The 23,599-nt window shown below is 43.5% G+C and overlaps 1 protein-coding gene and 1 long non-coding RNA gene across 14 annotated transcripts; one reads left to right on the forward strand and one right to left on the reverse strand.

The window, feature by feature from the left end:
* Positions 1–1,706: 1,706 nt before the first annotated feature.
* On the reverse strand, positions 1,707–8,767 carry LOC133370246 (uncharacterized). Its single transcript, XR_009759103.1, has 3 exons — positions 8,681–8,767; positions 4,761–4,833; positions 1,707–2,281 (listed from the first exon to the last, which is right to left on the reverse strand). It is a non-coding gene; the product is annotated as an uncharacterized LOC133370246 (long non-coding RNA).
* Positions 7,898–17,467, forward strand: LOC133370244 (zinc finger protein 574-like). Of its 13 annotated transcripts, none has more exons than XM_061596260.1 (4): positions 7,898–8,035; positions 9,682–9,803; positions 12,354–12,426; positions 14,069–17,467. In XM_061596260.1, the coding sequence occupies exons 3-4, from the start codon at positions 12,411–12,413 to the stop codon at positions 16,762–16,764; spliced, it is 2,712 nt and encodes a 903-aa protein (XP_061452244.1). In that variant the 5' UTR covers positions 7,898–8,035; positions 9,682–9,803; positions 12,354–12,410; the 3' UTR covers positions 16,765–17,467. The 13 variants fall into 13 exon arrangements, with proteins under 13 accessions (XP_061452244.1, XP_061452255.1, XP_061452246.1 ...); XM_061596271.1 differs by having other exon boundaries at positions 14,072–17,467; XM_061596262.1 differs by having other exon boundaries at positions 12,358–12,426.
* The last annotated feature ends 6,132 nt before the right edge of the window (positions 17,468–23,599 follow it).

Raw genomic sequence — 23,599 nt, forward strand, 5'->3', positions numbered from 1 at the left:
GGTTCTAGTTATTGTTTTGGGGGCTCTTTGAATGTTTGTCTTTTCTTTTCAACTCCTGCGAACCAAAGTCTTGCTGTTGCAGAGAAGGAAGTTAGCCATGGCATACTGCGATCTGGTACTAGAAAACAAAAACCAAACAAAAGGACAGAGTGAAAAAAAGATAAACAAGCAAACAAAAAAAGGACTTTGAAACCTTTCTAAAACGGGGGGGGACCCCTCGACCTCATTTTATCTCCTGCTTTTGCTGTGTTATAGCGTTCAGGTGGGTTTGAGATAACAAAAGAAAAAAATACTGTGAAACTTTCCAAAAACGAAGCAAGCAAACAAACAAAAAACAGGAAACACCTAGTTTTTAAAGACTTGAAAAAGAGTTTTTCATCCCATTATGTGCGTGAGTGAGAGAGAACAGGCAAGTATTCATCTCTTAAGATTCCAATCATGCTATTATGGTGGACATCTGAAAAAAGAAAAACATTTGAGGAGTCCAGTTTCTCTCTTTCTCTCTCTCTCTCGTGCTACTGAACGTGTTACTAGGTGGAATGTAACTGTTTTAGTGATATTTGTTACTCTTTATTTTAATTTTTTTCTTTTGGGAAAAAAACTTCTTTTGGGGGGTATCTTCTATTTTCTTTTTATAGAGAAAATTCTATGTTCCGCTTTATTGCTTCTTACTGTATAAAAAAAGACAAAAAACAAACGCTAAAGGTTTGCAACAAAAAAAGATAAAAAGGGAAAAAAACTAAACAAAAAATCAACAAAAAAAGAAACAAAAACCAAAACGTGTTTTTTTTAAAAAAAATTGATTCTAGACCAAAAATGACCCTATCTCCATGTGTGGAGCTGAGTGGTGGATGAGTGGCATGGAGGGGAACAGCCAAGATGTGAAGGGCAAGCAAAGGAAGATGGAATGTGGGGAAAGGCTGCTTATATGTTGGAAAGAGGCATTTGCTTTTTCAGAGAGTTGAAAGAGGTTTGAAAGAGGAATAGCTGGTGGTGTGAGCACTTGTCTCTCTTTTTGCCTTCATAAACCAACCAACCGTTGGTGGCAGTGGGTAAAAGTAATAAGTGTGTGGGGGGGTCAACACCATGGGAAGTGGTCTCTTGTCTCAAATCACTTTCAGCTTTTAAAAACATTGCCTGTCTCCAATTTTAGTGTTGGAAATATGGGAGGCTGTGAATTTTGCAATTGTGGACTCAAGCCACAGGAATATCCTGACCTCCTCCCCGTCCCCCTACCAGATTGGCAGCTGTATTTCATAGGATATCTTGAGGACTAGATGCAGAGCTAGAGCTATTCCCTGGCTTGGAGAAGAAAATGTTGGTGTTGATTGGTCCGGAGCAAAAACTACCTGGCACTCCATTCTGTTTTGGCCACTGATTTTACATGGCAGGATGGTTCGTTGTCCATAACTGTCCTTCCCTGTCTGGTCCACATAATACCTCAAATGGCTGCTAACAGAAAAAGGTGTTGGGAAATGATATACTGCCTGCTTTGAAAAGCAGTCGCATCTCTGTTCCGCCAGCCTCCCCCACTCCTAGGAGTTTTAGAATGAGGAAGGAAACAAGCTTTAAAGTACAGCTGTAAAACCAAATATTTGCTCACACGCCTCCGTGCCGGTGCCTGACCCAGGGATGGGAAGGCACAAGGGAGGGGGGGCAGGCTAGACCCCTTCCCTCCCCTCACAGTGCCAAGACATCCACCACAAGGCTCTTTGGAGATAGCCCGCCATATACCTCATATACTTTAATGATAAACCAAATAGAAAAGCTTTATTAAGGGTGTGTGCCGGACGGGTCTGTTTGGGGTGGTGGGGATCAGGTGCAGCATCCTCTCTCACCCCCATGAGGGAAATCAGTAAGACAGCCCAGGTCCCAAGAAAATGTGATCCATTCCCTTCAACCTGTGGTGTTCTTCAATGGAGACTCTTTGCCCGTTGCGTTGGAAAAGGAGACTCCACTGCTTGGGTAAACGATGACTGGACCCGCAGAGAAGTCAGAATTGCTGGGGGCTGGATGAATCTCAGTGGGCCTTGTTTACATAAAGCGGGTCCTGCCCTAATGTCAAGGGCACTTTTTACACCAGTGTAAATTGCAGGACAGCTGTAGTACACAGCTATGGGGCAAGAACCTGTTCCGCTTGGGCACTGTTCAACATCCAGCACAAACGTTCTTTAGAAATCTTGACCGTGGCTCCCATTTAAGGCTCAGCAGAGCATCTCTCCCTTTCCATCCTTCTGACTTCTCCTGGGCGCTTTTTAGGTCCTTGTTCAGTGACCTGTATCTGGGTCATGAGAAAAGAGAATCTCATATGACACTTTTATACCAGGGAGGGTGTCTGTAACATTTGGATCGGTCTGGAAGAGTGGGTCAAATGGGCTGGCCTTTGCATGAGGGATGCTGCTCCACCCCCGACTCCTTACCACCCCCACCCCTACATGACTGGCCTGTTGCTGTAGCCAACCCGGGAGCAGTGGAAAAATCGTGTGATAACTTTGCCAAAGGTAGTTAGTTCCTAGTATTCAATTTTTTTTTTAATTTTTAAATCTTCCGGGGTCTGAACCTGTCTCGTTAATTTATTTGTAACTGTGGGGCTTAGAAGTGACTTGAAAAAAAATTAATAATGATGATGATGATGATAATGTAACAAATATTCTGAGTGATTTTTTTATTTGTTATTTTATTTGGTTCTGTCGTGGTTTTGTGTTTTTTTCCCTGTCTTTTTTTTAAATTAAAAAACAAAAACAAAATAAAAATCTTGCAACCAAAGATGAGTTGAAAACGAATTGGAAGTCTGTCATGGTGGCTAAAAGGTCACAACAGTCCTATGGATCATATGATGAAAGGGAGACGCTCTTTCTTCTAAGAGATCAAATGAGTTTGGGGCGGGGGATTCTCCATCTGACAGACAGTGAATGAGAAGGTATCTCCATCCAGATTCTCCTGCTCCAAAGCAACACTGGTAGTTAATTCTGGCTTTAAAACTGTTCAGCATTTGCCATTACAAAGTGCTGGTTAACCCATTAATGTGGAAACCCCAGTTACAGAAGCCTTCATCTGTCTGTATTAACCACTGGCTTCAACAGACACGTCAGATGCATGCAGGCAGTGTGCCTTCATGTCAGTGGGGCAGTGGAATCTGCTCTGGGTATGGTCTGAACTTTCAAGGAGCTGGACCACCACTACACGCAGGTGAGTAACCATTATAGAAGAATACAACACTATATACATCACTGTGTGGAACCACAGTTTTAATACCACTTCCAGCAGACTGTGGAAAAGCAATACCTCAGCTCTTCCAGATGACCTGTTTATTGCACATTTGTCCTGAGTTGTTTGCATACAATTTGCCCAGAGGTTATAGGACATTGTTGTTTACTGAGCATTCATTCTCATCCATTTGTATGGAGGTTGTATGATGTTGTTATTTATCCCACACTTGTCTGCCATGCACTTCCCCGTCACCAAAAAAATATGGGAGGGAGGAGGGAAGTGGGTTTGTTATGCAAGTGCACCAAATTCACTTTAATGGGGCACCCTAAATTTGCTGGCATACAAGTGAATCAAGTCTGGAAGTAGCCTAGGGGACTGTCGTGTGGCAACTACCCAGATTAATCAAATTTGGCAAGTCACTTTGCATGCTTTGTGGCAATACATTAGTTCTAAATTATATGCCTTTTCTTCCAAATAGCATTTTGTTATGAATTTTGAATGCACTGTAGCTGTTCCTGGTTCACTTTTCTTTATGGTTGATTTCCGACTTTTTTCCTAAGAAGGCAGAAATTCCACATGTTCTGGACGTCTGCTGGAGTTTCTCTACATTAATCAAACAAGACTAGGTTCTCCAGATCATAGAATCATAGAACAATAGAGTTGGAAGCAGCCTGTAAGGCTATTGAGTCCAACCCCCTGCTTAGTGCAGAAATCCAACTTAAACCATACCTGATAGGTGGCTGTCCAGGTGCCTTTGGAATGCCTCCAGAGTTGGAGAGCCCACCATCTCCCTAGGTAACTGGTTCCATTGTTATAGCGCTCTAACAGCTGGGAAGTTTTTTCTGATGTTCAGCCAAAATCTGGCTTCCTGGCCCTCCTCAACAACCTTTCAAATACATGAAGAGTGCTATAATATCTCCTCTCACTCCTCTCTTCTCAAGGCTAAACATGCCCATTTTTTTCAGTCTCTCCTCATGAGGCTTTGTTTCCAGGCCCCTGATCATCCTTGTTGCCTTCCACTGAACCTGTTCCTATTTGTCTGCATCTTTCTTAAAGTGCAGTGTCCAGAACGGGATGCGGTACTCAAGATGAGGCCTAACCAATGCTGAATAGAGGGGAACTAGTATTTTACATGATCTGAAAACTATACTTCTGATAATGCAATCTACAGTAGCATTTGCCTATTTTGCAGCCACGTCACACTGTTGGGTCATATTCAACTTGTGATCAACAACAATTGCAAGATCATATATATAGCAGCAGATTGTTTTCAGAATTATTTCTATCAAATCCTTAAGACAGCCCAGTAGACTTCAGATCACATCAATTCTAATTGGTTTACAATATTCTTAGGTAGTCTTGAATCTCCCAAGAAGTTCAACATGACTTAAGTGTTCTGAACTGAGAAATGTACTTCCTATATTTTGGATTTTATAACATTAACTGCCCCACAGTGAATTAAATAAAAATAAAGTCATTAAAACGTTCCTATTTCTGGTACAGATTAATTTCCCCCCTCCTACTATTTGATCTCAATATGGTGAGCTCACCTTACAATCTGCCATGTTGCATAGATTCCAATTTTCAACACAAACTGCATTCTGGAGAGTGTACTGTCTTTGCCTGGATCAAGAGGGAAATGCATTGCTGTTCTGGAAAGTGCCATTTGAGCCGGGAACACAAGAACTTTTGAAAGACAGCATCTGACTTTACAGTAGGCAAATGCTAGGTGAGCCAGGTGGATTGCGCAAGACTTCTTGGAGTAGCTGTCTCCGTAATCCCTGTGGTACACCAGCAAAATCACATACTCAAGAAGATCTCTGCACAGTGAAAGCATGTAACTAATTGGTGTTAAGTGAGACTGCATATTCAGGATCTCTTAAGAAGATAAGAAGCAAGTTCCCCGCTAGATCCACTGCCAATCACAAACATTTTGCTACCTGAAATGAATCCCTAATGGTCTTTCCCCCCCCAAGCACTTTACTTTACCATTCAGACAACAATTCTTGCCTTCATCAACCCCACCACCACCACCACCGTGCACCTGAAGAAGGTAGTTACACCCTCTGCATGATCTGGTTATGGTCCATATACCAGTAGTGGCTGCTGCCCATTGGGAATGGGAGGGCGAAAGGCAGGAAGGCTAACAGTAGGTGGACAGTCAATGACAGGCAGAACCAGCTAATTCTAGTTTTGTCCACATCTTTCCCCCTTTTGAGTTCTATAAGGGTGGGCTGAGTGAGAAATCTATCAAATTTGCACTTTCCAAAACAATATAACCAAAACACAGCCATTGTTCAAAATTCACACTTATTATAACTTTGAAATGCAGTTTGCCAACCAACCAATGTTTACAACAATGCAAATATTATGAGATAGTGTGCATAAAAATGGAAATAACATACAAAAATGCATTAGATGAGAAGAAACTGCTTGAAAAAATGTGTGCATTAGTCAAAGTGGCCAAGAAAGTGTTTCTTAGGAGAAATTCGCACTAAGATGCTGGAGAATTTTCAAGAGGCTTTTTTAAAATCACAAATTGCTGCAGAAATGTGGAGAACTGAATTTAAGATTGGAAAAATGAGAAACAGAGGGAACCGAAACTGACAGATCTTTCCATCCCTACTACAAAGGCAACACTGAAACTGAGGAGAAGGAGGAAGCTGATAAATGTTGCTACCCCTTGAACTGGATGTGAGTAAGAAGGCAGGCAGGCAGGTGCCATGTACTCAGCATTTTTTTGCAAGAATTCTGAAAAGCATTAGGCTTAATAAGATCCACCAGAAACTGGTTGATGGTGAACAGTGGACCAAAGCTTATCTTTTGCCCACCCCTGTCCTAGAACACAGCTGGTTTTGTAATTCAAACAATCCTCTTCATTCTTTATTTCTGCTGTGAATTGTCCGTTGTTTGACCTTTTTTTTTTTTGCCTTTGTACTGGTCGCTCCAACTATTGTTACCTGACTTGGTGCCAGTTAGGGTGCCTGGATCTTTTATAACTATATAGAAGGGATAATGTTATGATTTATTCATCTACTTTAAATTTTATCCCATGATTTGAAATATATATATATATATTTCTAGTCATCTTGAAATGAATCTTCTTTACTTATTTATTAGATTCTGCCACCACTTGTGCAATTTTACCTAAATACAGAAAGAGTGGGGCTACCCAAAGCACTCTTAAGAAGCTCTCTTGGTTACAAGCTGGCAGAGTCCAATCTGTGGTTTGTTTGTTTTTTTACCAACTTTATTCTGCAAACAGTATGACACCTCTAAGGATGGAAAGATCTGTCAGTTTCTTTTCTCTCCACTTCTAATTTTTCCAGTCTTAAATTAGTTCTCCACATTTCTGCAGCAATGTGGGGAAAAAAATTATGAAAATGCTCCAGCATTTTAGTGCAAATTTCTCCTAGATAACACATTTTTGTAGGCAGTTTTGACTAATGTACACATTTTGCAAGCAATTTCTTGTCATATAATGCATTCTTGTATGTATTTTCACTCATGTATGCATTTTTATGCACACTTTCCCCTAACATATGCATTTTTGTAAACATTGTTTGCTTGGTGAACTGTATTGCAGAATTCAAGTGCGAATTTTCAAAGGATGGCTGTGTTTCTGTTCACATATTGTTCTGGAAAGTACAAATTTGATAGATTTGGCTTGAAGTATGAACTGAACCAACTTTCTCATCCATCCCTAGAGTCACTTCTGAGAGATGTCGGAATACACAATCAACCTCAAATGCCATTTGAAGACTTCGAGTTAGATCAATGTAAGGCGAGCAGACATCCTCTTCCACAGCAGGGCATTTCCTTCCTCTCCCCTCTGCAGCCCCTGTGAAACACCCCAAATCTGTTCTGAAAAACTGGTAAAATGTAGCTAATTCAGCCTGGAACTGGCTTGCTCTAATAGCTGTGCACCTACAGCCATACTACCCTAAACATGTCTGATCTCATCTGACCTTGGAAAGCTAAGCACGGTCAGGCTGGTTATTATTATTATTAGATTTATATCCCGCCCTTCCTCCCAGCAGGAGCCCAGGGTGGCAAAAAGCACTAAAAACATCAAAACATCATAAAAGCAAACTTTACAACTTGGATGTGAGGTACTTGGATGGGAGTACTTGGATGGGAGACCTCCTGGGAATACTGGGTGCTGTAGGCTTAGAGGAAGGCAATGGTAAACCACCTCTGAATACCTCTTATCATGAAAACCCAATGAATACATCCAAAAGATTCATAGGGTCACCATAACTCGTAATCAACTTGAAGGCATATAACAACAATAAATAGCTGTGCAAAAGAAAAAAAAATCATATACATTGCCTCTATGGAAGTTCTGTTTAATCCTCACAGCTATAAATCAAAGCCTCTTTATTTATTTATATTTATTATTTGATTTATATCCCGTCCTTCCTGCTCCCAGAAGCCTCTTGATAACCCTGCAAATCGAACAAGAGAGCAACTTGCAAAGCAGTTGCATTGTGATTTGAGTGTCCAACAGAAACCACTCCAGACACAAAACACTACAGCAGCTCGCTTGCGTAGCCACATTTGTACCACTTTAACGGGAACGGTTTCTCCCAAAGACTCCTGGGAACTGTAGTTTACCCCCTCACAGTAATACACCCTTAACAAACTACTATTCCCATAATTCTTTGGGGGAAACCCTGTGCTGCAAATGCGCTTTAAGTGTATGGCGTGGGTTTGACCTAGGTTAAGTGGATCTGCAATATAGCAGCTGCAGCCTTACCCATACGGGCTTATCGTGTGGCAGGAAGCACGGAAATGCACTTTGCATAATGAACAACAGAGAATGGTGAGCATTTATAGGAGGGTGGGAACCTGTGGCCCGCCAGAGGTTTCGTTAGACTCCAACTCCCATCAGCCGCACCCCATGGTTCATGGGAGTTGTAGTCCGGCAGCATACGGGGGAGGTCATAGGCTTTGAGAGGGTGCTTGTCAGTGACCACGTAGGGAAGCCGGACCAAAAAGCACGTTATCGTTGGCTCCTGACAGAATTATCAATGGTTTGAGAGAACCGTTGTTGGGGCAGTCGCTCCCCCCACCTTTCCTGGGGCTGCTTAAGAACTGCCTGTGTTCCCTTAGGGAAGGCAGAAGCGAGGACCCTGCCTTGGCAGAAAGGCGAATATAAATGCAGTCCATCCATTTCTACATCACTTCTACGTTCATAAAGATCGGATACTTCAGATTTATTTCTCCCTATAGTTATTTAAACCGCCATTTAAGCACTTCATATCCTCTCAGCCCCCTTTCAGTGCCCCATTTCTTTTGGTTTAACCCAACTGCCACTGCCATTCCCTTCCTCCTCTCTTCTCCCCCCCCCCTTTGGTACAGCTCAGCCGGCCAGTTCCCTCGCTTTTCCTTCCAACCCCGCCCCACTTCCTTAACGCAGACAAGCGCAGCCTCGCTTTGGCTTGCAGGTACGTCACTGTGAAATCACCCTATACGGATCCCGATGGGTCCGGGCAAAGGCTCGCGCGTTGGGCAGGAACGAGGGCGCCGATTGGCCGTGCGCTTGAGTAAGTCGCCTCTCGATTGGCCGAAAGCTGTAATCCAATGAAGAGACGGTTTGTTCTGGGAGGAGGGTGAGAGAGAAGGCTGGGCTGTGGGGGACAGAAGGGAGAAAAAGGTGAGGGGAGGGGGGGACTGGAGGAGAGCGCCCCTAGTGCAGGGGGGAACCCAAGGCGGGCGGGGGAGAGAGGTAAAAAAGCGAAAGTAGAGCCCCCCCGCAGGGGTGTGGTGGAGTGAGGGGAGATAACCCCTCCCGTGAGGGTGGGGGAGGGGAGCCTAAAGTGCTCCATGCAGGAGAGGGTGAGTGTGTGGTGGGTAAGAGAGACATTTCCCCCTCGTGGAAGGGCGGGGGCAGTGGGAGCGCCTATGCACGGATTGGGAAGTCAGACCTGTATGAAGTGGCGTGGGGTAGAGAGAAAGACGAAGAGAGTAGGTCCACATGTGCAAAGGAGGATGGGTGAAGGGGGGGTGCACGGGTGCACCCAGTACACGAGTGGTGGAGAGAGGCCTGGAGACGCCTCTGAGGAAGTAGGCTCTGGCCCACGAAACCATGCTACAGTAAATGTGTTAGTCTTTAAGGTTCTTTGTTGTGGGGGGGGAGGCAAAGAGAGTGGTCCCCTCTTCAGAAGTGAGGTGGAGGGAAGCGATCGCACTCCCCTGTAAGGGTGGAGGAGGAGGAGTGGGAGCCCCTTTCAAGGTAGGGGAAGGAAAGTGAAGTGAGGTCTCTGACCTTCCCCCAGGGAAAAATTGAGAGCAGAGTGGACTCTCCTGATTCTAAGAAGGCTGCCAGTCAGTAGGGAGACCCATCAACCTTGTAGTGGGGGAAACTTAAATGTGGGGTGAGGGGTTTAAAGTCTTAAAGAGAAGTGAATGATTGATTTACAACGTTGTTTGCTATCTACTTATTTATAGTCTTCTTTTAAACTCAAGTTTTCAGAGTTTTGAAAGGAACCTCTTCTACAGGACTTGTGTGTGCTGGAGCAGGCAAGACTGGATGTCTTTCTAGAGCCACAGGCCCTTCTGGGACTGCTCAGTGGCTTTAGGCCTGGAAGGTATGTGAGAAACCATATCCACCCTGAAGCCAGATGAAATACAGTTGATGCCTCAGAAACAGCTGGTGGTGTGAAAATCTGTTGTTCTTAAAAGCATGAATTTAAATTATTACTATGGTGATGTGTTTTATTTAGCAGTCTTTATACAACAACATGATTTTGATAAAATACAACACATATTTAAAACAAGAAAATTTAAAACAATGGAAATACAAAATACATAAAACGCTCATCCAGCAACATATGAATAAGGACCAAATCTTTAGTAAATCTGTATTTTTTAAAAAAAAGATAAGTTACTTCACAGAGAACAAATATGAGCTGAATGTAATGTGAGAACTGAATTTAGTTCAGATAACATGTGTATACTTATAATCTCTTAAAACTAAATCAGTGACGTTCTGACTAACACTTTGAATTAAAGCCTACTTTCCTACATAAAATACTGAGTTATGCAGGGAAATGATCTGTTCTGAGGATAAGCATTATAAAGATGACAATGGGTCATGAACTTTTATCACTGAGAAAAAAATTGAATATTTATTATTCTGCTGACAGCACAGATACTTTTCCATGTCATAGGAAAACATGATTCTTCCCAGCAGTACCCTTGCTTCTGGAAAGCTTTGGACATTTAGATTGGTATCTAAAGAACTGCTTAAGATCCTACAGATTACATGGGCTATCCTAGTGATAGCGTGGACATTTTCTCTGAACAACTGGCTCCCATGCTATATCACAAACTGCTTTTGAAATGTGCACGTTATTCAAAGCGATCGGTTTTTTGCCTCGTTGTTTATCACTTTACACTTAAAATGAATTTTGTTTGCCTTTGTTGGTTGTTCACCCAGTTTGGAGAGATTCATTAGGAGATTTTTACAGTCCACTTATGTTTTCACCATCCTGAATAATTTAGTGTCCTCCTCAAATAGGGTATAGATTGATTGACTGATTGATGTTATGTTACGGTTTATTTCTATGCTGCCTTTTGGCCAAAAGTGGCTCACAAAAAAATAAACGTAAATACAAAATACACATCAGAAAAGAACAAAACAGTTTACAAAAATTTAAATAACAAAATATGAACATTGTTCAAAAAGCAACAGCAACATCTTTCAGTAACAATACAATAACAATCAACACTTTCCTAATGTTTTGACATTGTCTACTAGTGCTCACATCAGTGTGTTGACATCAAAGCGTGGTGCCACTGGGGTGTCCTGCAGTGAGATTGATACAGATCTCTTGACTGATTATTTCCTCTAACACCTGCAGTGCCCCAGAAATTCAGCTGCAAAGTGGCAGTTGGAACCACTGGGAACTAGGCAGAGGCTTGTACACTGGGGGACACTTGCATCCCAGTGCTTCTTGCGTCTGCTGCCAGGAATGGCAAGAAACAGCTGCTGCAACAGTCTAGGAGATGAAACTCTGCCCTATGGGTATCTGTTCATATCCCAGTTATTGGCTTTATTGCACTTTAAATATATTATAAGTCACCTTGAGATGTTTGGTAAGGTGGTGGGCTATACATTTTTTTTGGTGTACAAAACCCTATACAGCTTGGGACCAGGATTCCTGAAAGACCGTCTTATCCCTTATATACCCAGTCGATCACTACACTCTGCAGGTGAGGGCCTCCTACAGATACCATCCTATCAGGAGGTCCGTTCTGTACAACATAGGAAATGGACCTTCAGTGTGGCGGCACCTACCCTGTAGAATTCCTTACCCTTAAATATTAGACAGGCACCATCTCTTATCTTTTTGGTGCCTATTGAAGACCTTCTTTCAACAAGGCTTTTAAGTTGAGACTTTATCCCAGTCTGTGTCTGTGCTGGAATTGCTTTTTGATATGTTTTTTAAACCTTTTTTAGAAAACAATATGCTTTTAACCTTTTTTCTTTTTTAAGATGTCTTCAAAGCTTTTAAAAAATGTTTTTAAAATGTTTTGTTTTAATGTATTTTAAAGTCTGTTTATATGATGTTTTAAAGTGTTTTTAGTCCTTTTGTTCGCTGCCCTGGTCGGAGGAAGGGTGGGATAGAAATAAAATAAAATCAATCAATCCAAATATTGCCAGTTGACATAGTCTGATGAGCCACTGTGGGATACAGGATACTGGACTAAGTGGGCCTTTGGTCTGATCTAGCAAGGTTCTTCTTATGTTCTTATGATGGTGACTGAAGAATTGGGTTGCTTTCTAATTGGCAGAACTGAGTTTTTTTGTTTTAATAGTTATTTTTAATAGTTATTTCTTGTTTTTAATTGTAGCTATTAGCCGACCCTGGCATTCCAGTATAAATGCTAAAGATCTGTTCATTGAATTATTCATATTTAGGGAACCGTTATCTGATATAATTAATGATGTATTTTCTAATTAAATTATCACATTTAATAAGGTAGTTTCATTATTCTATGGTACTTGGTTTTTGTAATTAGTATAAATATCAAGCCTGTTGATGATTAAAATTATTTCTTGTTCAAATAAAGTGAATGCCTTACAAAGAGTTAATTATTATATGACAACATTTGACTAAATCTTTTTTGACCAGTCAGATGCCCAACTCTGTCCCCAGACTTGGCTATATCATTGCTCACCTCAACTCCAGATGACTAATGAATTAGGTAAATAGCTGCTATTGATATGCATTTGTGGGGTGCCCTATTGCTTGCTTCCATCTGTTTTGAGAATAGTCCTCCGGTTCCTGTTTTCTGTTCTTTAATCAGTTAACAATCTGTGACAGTACCTGTGGTCTTATCCTGTACATTTGGTGAGGTAGGACTTCCAATTGCAGATGCTGTGCTGATTGCTTGGATCCTGCCCCTAAACCTGATTTCAGCCTTTTATTTACATTAAGGTTTTCCTTGGCAATTGTAAATCATGATTTAAATTGGTGATTTAAATCAGTTCACATCTGTTGTTGGACTCTCTGGAACTGGGCCAAAAGAAACATACTGTATGTCAGGAGTGGGGACCTTTTGCCCTCCAGATGTTGCTGAACTACAACACCCATCATCCCTGATCATTGGCCATGTTAGTTGGGGCTGATGGGAGTTGAAGTCCAACATCTAGAGGGCCAAAGGTTCCCCATCTCTGTGGTATTCTAACAAAACAGCACTGAAATCAGTGATTAATTGGAGTAGCTTGACTTCTACATCACACTGAAAAGAAACAACTGAGGATATTCTTTGCAAAACCACACTAATCTGTCATTTAGTATTGTAAAGAATATGTAAATATGTGTCTTTGCTACAAATATAAGCCACTCCGAAATCTGTTCATAATATCTGGCACTTGTACAGTTCTAATCTGGTAGATAGTTGGGGAAGGGCCATAGCTCAGTGGTAGAGCACATGCTTTGCATGCAGAAGCTCCTTGGCTCAATCTCTTGCATCTCCCGTTAAAAGGTTCAGGTGGTAGATGATGAGAATGACCCCCTCCTGAAGCCCTGGAGAACTACTGCCAGACAGCGGACAATATTGGACTAGTCTGCCTTAGCATAAGACAGTGTTCCCTGTGTAATTTAGTGCCAAAACTTCAGTATAGATGCCTTTATGCTTTGTTTTTTTAATTTCCTAATGCACTAAACCCTAAGTAGCCTTCCAAACTAACCAAGTCTCTCTTAACCCTCAGCTCCACCAATTGAGATTTTTGTCCTCAACTGATTAATCAGATAAAGCAGTAGTTGACTAATGTATTGATTGATGCTTCAACCCTATACACTCTTATCTGGGAGCAAGCTCCAGTCAACTCAGTGGGATATGCTTCTACGTAAACCTGTGTGGGGCTTTGATGGTTACAGGGTTCTTGCAATTCCTACTCTTGCTGTGAGCACCTGAGAATGACCTTTATCCTGTCTGCTTCATTGTTGGATGTAGTTTAGGCTAGGATTGCCACATGATTAATTAGCTGAATTTTAATTTATATTATTTTGCATATAAATAAATAGCACGTGTCTTTGTATTTAGATGTTTGCATATGTTTTAACTGATTTTAATTTTGTATTTTTATATTATTGTAACTTGCCTTGGGGCCTTATGACAAAGGGCAGGTAAGAAATGAAATTAATATTGTGTCCCAGTAGGCAGCATCTCAGAAGTGGCATTCCATTTTTATTTTTAAATCTGCCTTATTTGTGGGGGATGCTGATCAAAATACTGTTCCATCAGTGATTCTGATAAATCAGTCAAACGTTGCAACCCTAGTCTATATCACTGAGCTCCCTATTTTTTTTCCCTCTCTCTCTCTCTCTCTCACGCTCCCCAGCAGGCTGGGTGCCTTCTTTCATGATGGCAGAGTCAGCCGAAGAAACGCTGCTATATGTGGAACATCGCTATGTCTGCTCGGAGTGCAGCCAGCAGTTCAGCTCCTTGGAGGAAGCGCTAGTGCATCAGCAGAGCCACCTGTGTTCTCAAGAGCAGCAGTATCAAGTGGTGGGGCTGGCAGAAGCTGGGCTGGTGGCAGGAAGTGAGGCTGGTCTCTATCAGACTGTAACTGTGCAGGAAAGCCAGTACCAATGTTTAGAGTGCGGACAAATCCTCCTGACTCCAAGTCAGTTGCTGGAACACCAGGAGATGCACCTCAAGATGGTGACCCAGGAACCGGAATCCTTGGTGAAACCTCTGAGCTCCAGCCAGATCCATTATGAATGCATAGAATGCAAGGCTCTGTTTACTAGCCAGGATGTGTGGCTTGCTCACCGGCAGACCCACCGTAAGCCACCAGAGCCACCAGCTGCTGCTCCTCAGAGTCGGGCACTAGTAACCCTGGAGCATTCATACCGTAAGCCAGAGGACGGAGGGGACTCTGGGGGAACTGTGCAACTGCTGCTGTATGAATGTGGCGAGTGTTTCCAGCTGTTTCAGTCAACAGCAGACTTCCTGGAGCACCAGACCACACACCAAGTGATCCAACCATCCCCAGGGACACGAGCAAAAGAACCGCCTGCCTCCTGCCCTGCAGAACCAAAGGGATTGCTGCCATCGCAACCAAGTTTAGTGAGTGTGAACAATGGGGCCGTGCCCCCACCAACCCCTACCAGTGTCACAGCCACTGATCATAGCTATGAGCTGAAGAACAGCCCGGCAGAGCAGCCAACCCGGAAAGTGAAGCAGGCCACCAAGGAGCACTTGTGCACTGAGTGTGACCAACTGTTTCCTTCAGCCCATAAGCTCCAGCTTCACATGAGGAGCCATCGGCAGGGTGCTTTCAAATGTCCACTCTGCAGTAAGGTGCTGCCATCTCCAGCTGCACTCGAGAAGCATCGGGAGGAGCACAGCGGGGAGTCACGTTTCCTGTGTGTGGACTGCGGTCTGGGCTTCGGCACTGAGGCTGTGCTGTTGTCCCACCGCCGCACGCACTCTTCAAACCCTCTGTACCGCTGCACTTGTGGAAAGACCTTCATCAACATGACCAAGTTCCTCTACCATCGACGCTCCCACAGTGCCAATTCAGCACAGACCTCTGAGTTGCCTGCATCTCCTCCCGAAGACCAGCCTCTTGAGGAGGAGCCATCTGAAGACTCTGAACAACCAGAGCAGCAGCAGCAGCAAGAGGTTGTTCCATTGGCCATTATCTGTTCAGTGGACAATGCTGCTGCCTTGGTTGATGGCAAAGCCCAGGAGCAAAACCCTGATGAGTTCCAGTGTCAGATGTGCAGCAAGACCTTTCCCAAGCAGGCACAGCTCTCACGTCATCAGCGCTTTGCTCACAAGATGGAGCGCCGTCACAAGTGTCTGACTTGTGGCAAGATGTTCAAGAAGAAATCCCACATGCGCAACCATCTCTTGACTCACACTGGGGAAAGGCCATACCACTGCAAGGAGTGTGGCAAGAGCTTCAACTCGCCAGCCAACCTGCAGCGCCACCGCCTGACGCACACAGGTGAGCGGCCCTACCGCTGTGATATCTGCCAAAAGTGCTTCACACAGTCGTCCACCCTGCAGCAGCACCTCCTGGTGCACAGCCGCCACTACCCTTATAAATGTCAAGAATGTGGCAGTGTCTTCCACCGGCCCTACCGCCTGCTCATGCACCGCTACCACCACACGGGGGAGTATCCCTATAAATGCCAGACCTGTGGCCGGTCCTTCTTGCTTCGTCGCCTGTTGGAGGTCCACCAGCTGAGCCACACTGGCCAGCAGCCCCATCGCTGCACATCTGGCTGTGGGGCAGCCTTTGTCACTGCTGAGCAGCTGAAGGAGCACAAGTGTGGTAAGATGAGCCGTCACTTTGAGTGTTCTGTCTGCGGCAAGAAGGTTGGCTCAACAGCGCAGCTGAGAGCCCATGAACAGATGCATGGGGACATCCAAGTTCCAGAAGGAATGGAAGAAGAGCCCCCGATGCTTGAACCACCTCCACCTCGACCGCGCCGCCCCACCTGTCCCAAGGCTTTTGAGTGCAGCGACTGCAAGAAACTGTTTAGCACAGAGACCTCGCTACAGGTTCACCGCCGCATCCACACTGGCGAGCGCCCGTACCCTTGCCCAGATTGTGGGAAGGCCTTCCGGCAGTCCACGCACCTTAAGGATCACCGTCGTCTGCATACCGGCGAAAAGCCCTTTAAATGTGACGAGTGCGGGAAGGCATTTACCATCGCTGTGCGGCTGGCTGAACATAAGCGGATTCACACAGGGGAACGTCCGTACCATTGCGATGCTTGCGGCAAGGCCTACCGCTCCTTCTCCAACCTCTGGAAGCACCGCAAGATGCATCAGCAGCAGCGCCTGCAGCATGAGCAAGAGGTTATGGCAGAGGCTGTCGCTGCTGCAGCCGCAGCTGCAGCAGCGGCTGCAACAGCCACATCATCATCCTCAGTGACGCCTAGTGAGCAGGTCTATGGCAACACCGTAACCATTATGGAGACCATCCCAGTGGTGGAGACCATTGAAATCTACCCTTCAGATGCGGGGGTTCATTTTGAGAACATCCAGGTGGAGAATGTCCAGATTGGGGGAGTTTGAGTTGGGCGGGGGGGAGTAAGATGGGCAGCTGGCCACGCTTTGTGGACTGGGAGCTGCTGCTCTCTGGCTCCCCCTTACTGGGGCTCTAGTGTAGCTGCAACAATGTCTGCTCCCTAGTTTTTATCCACGCTGTCTCTGCTGTCCACATCTTGGCTGTTTCTGGAATGTGGCTGCATCATCTTCACTTCTCCAGTTCTGTAGCTGAACAAGGCTCCATTTCCGCCAACCCAGTTCACCAGGACAGCAGTGCTTGGGCACTCTATGCCATCATGGGCTCCGATCCTCCCATTTCCTCTGGGGTTGGTCAGTTCTTTCCCACTCAACTGTATGAAACACGGCTTTTTAAATTTTCAGTGACATGGGCAACCAACCCTCACCCCCCCCCAGTCTCAAGAATGCCCAGTAGCAGCCTCTTCCATGGCTCAGCCCCACTATTGCTAAATGTTTTGTTTGTTTCCTAGTGTGGTCCAGGGAATAGCTTCCCTGCTAGGGTTCATCCTGAATTGTAAATACCTCTTACCTGGATTTCCCCTGTTCACTGGGGGAACCTCTCTCCCTGTTTGCTGTTGGTTCCCCATCACCCACATCCCCCTGTGATCCATAACAGCTTCTTTTATTTGGTTTCTTGCTAACTGGATTTCTCCCCATGGCTGCTGGAGAATTTTGTTATTTCATATGAGAATTAAACAAGAATCAAAGTGCTCATGATTTTTCAAGTGTGTTCTTTTGAATTGGAGAGGAGAAAATTCCAGTGTGTGGAGGATATGGCAAAGGTGTCTTTGAGTGGGGCTGGGTGTACCTTAAGGCTCTCAACGGGCTAATTTATAATCATCGTAGAAGGGACATTCCTCTCTGTCTCTCACACAAGAATTTATTTCATTCCATTTATGAATTACTTCCAATAAAACATCTTGAAGTGATTTAACAAGACAATTGTTTCTAAGATGGTGCCTGTTGCAACATGTTATTTCATTACAGTATCTAAAAAGAGAAATAACCTCTATTTTCTTCCAAATGATTTTTATTTATATGGAAATCCGAGCAGAATTAAGTGATTGACTGAAACTTATACAATGGTTAAAATGTTTTTTAAAGCAGACAATAAGCCTCTAAAACTTCCATGTAATCCTAACTATAAGGTGTCTTTTTGAGGAAAAATGTAATAAGCAAAAGCTACTGCTATTTCGTGAAAGAAAGGAGTATCTTCAATATTTTCTGTTTTCATTTGCAGTGTAGCTGAAATAGACTCCAAATAAACAAACTCATTAAATCTTGACACCACCAAATATGATTTGCCCCATTAATTAATTCACTAAAGCAGAGGTTGCTAATCTTGCTGTCCAGATGTTGCTGGACTCCAATTCTCATAGGCCATGCTGGCAGGGTCTGACAGGAGTTGTAGTCCAGCAACATCTGGAACATTATTTAGATAATCTACCATTTGGAGTTGCAGTCTTACAAGAGCGTAAAAACACCTATGTCAGATCTGTTTGGTTGCTGGCTGCAATTTTACATCATGTCCACTAGGTGGGGCAGTTTTTACGTATTGCCTTGGTGAATTTGACGAGGATCTGTTTGCCCCAGCAATCTGTCTCCAACAGCAGACAGCCAGATACCACAGGAAAGGTCACAAGCAGGGCACAATGGAGATAGGCACCCATTAATCAGAGGAATTATACCATCTATGAAAGTGGTGGCTTCATTTTAGCTATCTTTACTAGCAGGGCCTGATTATTTGGAAAGGAAGCTGCTGAAGGACAAATAATATATCTGAGTCACAAAATTAGGGATGGGGGTGGGGTTAGAGAGATTGAGTTGGTGTAAACATTGCCAGGATTCAGCTGGAAGGGAGCTTGTCACAGGTTATTTTGCTCTGTGGCCTTTTTCCACTAAGGGTAAAACCTTGCTTTATCCCTCATGTTTCTGTCTCAGCTGCCTTCTTCTTGGTAGCTAACCATTGAAGAAAACAAGCCGTTGCTGCAGCTGTTTTTTCAGGCTACCAGGGGCCCTTGGAGCAGGCACCCCTTCTACTCATACCTAGCTGTCTCACCTAAGCACACTGTCACACGGAAGTGGGTGCAAATGGGAAGAAAGGGTTCTTGGAAGGCACGAGTGCTGCTGGGCTCTCCTTAGCATCTCTGTATTGCTTTATCCCCAATGCCTGTCTAGTCAAGGAGCTGGCCTTGGTGCTGAGGACACCAGCTGTGAGGGTTCAGTCACTTAAATGCACATCAGATCGAAGAACATTTGCCTTTGTGCTCTCATGTACATGCTTTCTATTCTCCCAGGGCCGCAGAGCAGTTTCTCCTATGCGTTTTGATGAGGAGCTTTCAGTGGTGTCACGACAGCTTGAGGAAGGATCTCATTCTGGTTATTTTTCTCTTTCCAGCTGGCTGCAGCGCTGCTGCTATTCCCTAGGCATAGCTGTGTCCTTAATGCCTTTCTATTTCCACCTCTGGCACATTAATATACCTTCCAGCTCAGTGGCATGTACATTAAAGATGTGCTAATGCAATATTAAGCATAGAGAGGGGAGATGTTCTGTGATCCAAGATATATTAAGTTGCTGGTGTGTGTGTGTGTTTTAAATGACTGGGGGTTGTATCTAAAGTAGCAGTAAGGAACACACCTTGTCAATACAAGGATTTCCACTTGGAGAATGAGACATAGCCTCTTCCTCCCCATGCGTGACCCTTCAATCTGTTCAATAGTTCCCCCAATTTTTGGGAGGGGAAGGTGTTGGTCATGCACAAGAGGAGGGGAGAGGGAAGTCCCACTGCATACGCAGAAATCCTTCTGCTGACAGGATGCATTAGTTGGCTACCCCCTAGGTGAGTCAGTTTTAGAATTTGTCCCAGAGTCAAAGCTTCCAATGCATGCATGGAGCTCCTGTGAGAATAACGGGAATTTGCTTTTGTGGAGTTTCCCAGGCTATTGAGGAGGGACACTCTTGCAGCAGGGCGCTTAAGGAAGTTTGGGGTCAGAATATGGTCGTCTGTTTAACTGTAGAGAAATACTATTTGCTTATATTTTTATATTCCATAGTGTGCTAATGCGTATGGGAGGCATTGTGGGATGGAACGGGGGGGCTTTAAGGCAAGATGAAATTCCAGTGATGTGGGTCTTCTGGAAAATATTGAATTGGAAGTTTTTCCTATGTAAACTAGGATAATTTGCAAGGGTAACATGCGTCAGAAAATTTTCAGTTTCAGAGTGATCTAATTTAACATTTATTTTACTTGTATTGAGTAAACAAAGCTAAAATGGTTGAAACTGCTAAGCTTGCCTTATTCTTTGTTTGCACTGGCATCCATTCATTTTTACTAACGAACTTACGAAATTGAAAATTTTCTGTGGAAAAAAACAAAGCACATCACTGAAATTCCTAACAGGTGTTTCCAAAGTGTTTCCCCAAAACCAGCTGATACACTTTTCTTCCCCCTCCCCCCTGTATTGGGAAGGCATACTTCATAATTGTATACTCTACAAGTAAATCATTGTTTTGGATGTAATAGAAACAGCATCCTTGGGAGAGTCTACTGCCTCCTTTTCTGCATTAGTCACTGATTAGGACATCCCTTCTGATTTGGAAGAAAGCAAGCTTAGAACAATTCTTTTGCACAGAGATGCAGCAAATACCTTCCTGAGTGATTGGGATGCATCTCTCGGATAGGAATGAGTGAATACCCCATTTGCACCTGATGTGTGACAGGGCAGGAAGTTCATCATGGGCAGAAACTAACTGGAAGGGCAAGGCCAGAGTAGTGTATAATGCAGGTAGTCAACAGACAATGATTGATATGGATGGGTTCTTTAGGTTGCCACTTGTTTTAATTTCTTTCGTAAGGCATGAGGTTTGGAAATTGCTTCTCTGGACAGTCCATGAAGCTCAACATTCATTGTCTGGTGTACTTGCAGTGAAGTGGTAACTCTGGATTTAATCATAGGCCACAGGTGGCCCCTCTTCTCAATCCCTTTCAACTGGCAACAAAGGATTGAACTTTATTCTAACCTATATGCCCTTTCTCTCTGTATTTCTCAGTATGTATGGTTTAACTATTTTTCCTTCTAAGGGACCTCTGAAGATTGTAGCTTAGAGTAGATGGGGAGTGATAGGTAAGCGTTCTTAGCACTTTTTCCAAATTATAATTCCCAGGATTTGGGGGTGTGGGAAGGAAGCCATAACAGTTAATTCATAGCCTATCTCTTATCTCCCCCCCCAACACTTCTCAGTCTTCTTTGGTGTTTGTTCTTTAAGAAAACTGCCACCAGCATGATGTATGCTCAGCCTTGATCCAATTGTGGGTCTTGATCCACTACTTGATGGCCAGTACCATACAGTAAATTTTTAATCAGCTGCCTTGTGGATCAATCCAGTCTTGCTGTGTGTTTATCCTGTTGATTGTGATTCTGGGTGCAAACTCCAGCATTTGAAATGCTGAATTCTGAAATTTGTATAAAAACATGAAAATTCTTATTTTGCATATCTTGTCTGCTCTTGCGAGAGTAGAGGATGGACAGGGAGAGCTATGCAGAGCTCAAAGTTTTCCACAGAAGAGAGAGAGCAGCTGCCAACGAGGTCTGGTGGTCTCTCTTCCACTCCAGACTTGGCCTGCAGACAGTCTAATTGAGAATGCCCTGTTAAGTGATGAGACTATTCAGCAAAATAAAACAGGTTTGAGAGAGGCCTGTTTATGATTTCCTGCTCCCACTTCTATATATATATATATATATATATATATATATATATATATATATAGCTGGTTCCCTCCCCCCCAGTGTATCTGGATCAGGACTGTGAGGTGCAAAGGGTTTAAACCCTTCACCCTTTACCATTTTCTTGCTGAAAATGCCCCCGGGCTGCTGTTTTGGCCTTGAAGGTACTCTTCAGCAAATAAGTGGGGTGGGGGACATGAAATTGCCTAGGGGAAGGAAGACTGGTAATGTCTCCCTCCACCATCTCACTGTTGATCAGCTCATCCCCCCTCCTGTGGCATCTTTTTCTTCAGAATGTGGAATGCCAAGTCCTATGCATGATGTTTAAACATGCTATCGTAATATGTATTGCTGCCTAGTTTGCAAGTTAGCATTTGCCAAAGGTGACCTGCCAAATGATTATTTAGAAATCTGATCTAACGTAAGCAGTAACATAAAACAGAGGTCACTGGTGCCTGTAAGGCCTTCATTAGTAACGTTAGGCAAGGGCCCCAGACTCTGAACTTCCTTAAAAAAGAAAAACGTATGTGCCCCTCCGAGAAAGAAAATTATGAAGCAAAATGTGCAGGTGCCCGTCTAAGCAATGTATGTGAAATGAGCCAGCCTGGCTGCTCCTGCGTGCCAGTGTTTTTATCCAGTGAGTGAAGTCAGAGCTATGATTAATAAATGAGTTGTTTGGACACTGGGCAGTAGGAATCCTTAGGGCTCTAAAGAGCTGTTTTTCCTTCTCTTTTATTTTCTAATAGTCCTTGGAATCTCTGTAGTTTGCCTTTCATTTTTTCCAAGCAAACAGGATGCATCTTTACTGTGGTGAGTTTGTGTGAGATCAGGTACTCCCTAGAAGTTATTTTCTGTAAGTACTATTACACAATATGTGCAGGTGGATGTTGAAGAATCCTCTCTCAAATGGGAAATGCGAAATGTGAGAACTTTGCAAACGTTATAAAGAGGCTTAGGGATGTCTTCTGCTGTGCAGGCACATAGTAAGCATTCACTGGATAACTAACAGTACAATGATATACTTGTGAACTTCACAAGTAAGGCTGCAGTCTGATACACACCAGGGAATAAGTCCCATTGAACCCAGTAGAGCTTACTTCTGAGTAGGCGTGTATTGGATTGCAGCCTAAGTCTGTGTTTTAATGAGACTTACTTCCAGGTAAGTGAGTACAGGATGGCAGCCTATGCTTTGGTTTAGGGTTCGCATTGGGGAAAATAGCTATATGGACACAGTTGGGGCCAGCAGGACATAAGTGACTTCCCATGGTAAGCATGGGGTAGTTTGGGGGGTGCAGGTGAGAAGCAGCAGTGATTGTACTGTCTAATGTACTCCATTGGCAGCCGTTCTGTGAGTGGCACCCACAGCCCTCTCAAAGGTTACAGGCACCTTTAATGAAACTTGTTCACTAAAGCCCAGTTTAAACTGTATGTCTTGACTGATACTACGTGTTTTAATATATTTTATAATTTTTAGTATCCTCTAATGCAAATTGCTTTACTTTATTTAACAGAATTTATATAGTGCTTAATCATCAAAGTCTTTAAGCGGTGTATATAAAATATATACATTAAAATAGCAGATAAAATCAGATGATAAAAACTAGGGAGACTATTTCCCCCCCCAAATAAAGCCAGCATTTAAAAGTATACATTTATAATATGAAATTGAAATTGCCTATTAAAATACATGTCTGGGTAGACTTGGTTAACCAAAAAAACTTTTTAGCAGGCACCAAAAACAGCGAAGGTGACTGCCTAATATCAATGGGCAGGAAGTTCCAAAGTGTTGGGGCTGCCACACCAAAGGTCTGATTCCTTGCAAATGCAGAACAAATGTTATATGGCACTTGTAAAAGTGCCAGTGCAGCTTTGAAACTTTTAGTATAAATCAACAGACACGACTAATAAATTGAATCAGCCCTGCATGGCAGCCCTACGATAGGTCTTGCTTCCTTATTAAGAGTGTAATGGGGACAGGCTGCTTTTACTCATTGCTCATAGAACAGCACACAGTCCATGCCCAAAGGCAGTGGAGACTGGTAGTAAACCACCTTGGACAACTCCTGTCCAAGTTTGGACTAAAACATGGAGTGGATTTCCCTGTCCCACTGACATGGAG

Source organism: Rhineura floridana, chromosome 15, assembly GCF_030035675.1.
Source record: "Rhineura floridana isolate rRhiFlo1 chromosome 15, rRhiFlo1.hap2, whole genome shotgun sequence".
Lineage (NCBI taxonomy): Eukaryota > Metazoa > Chordata > Lepidosauria > Squamata > Rhineuridae > Rhineura > Rhineura floridana.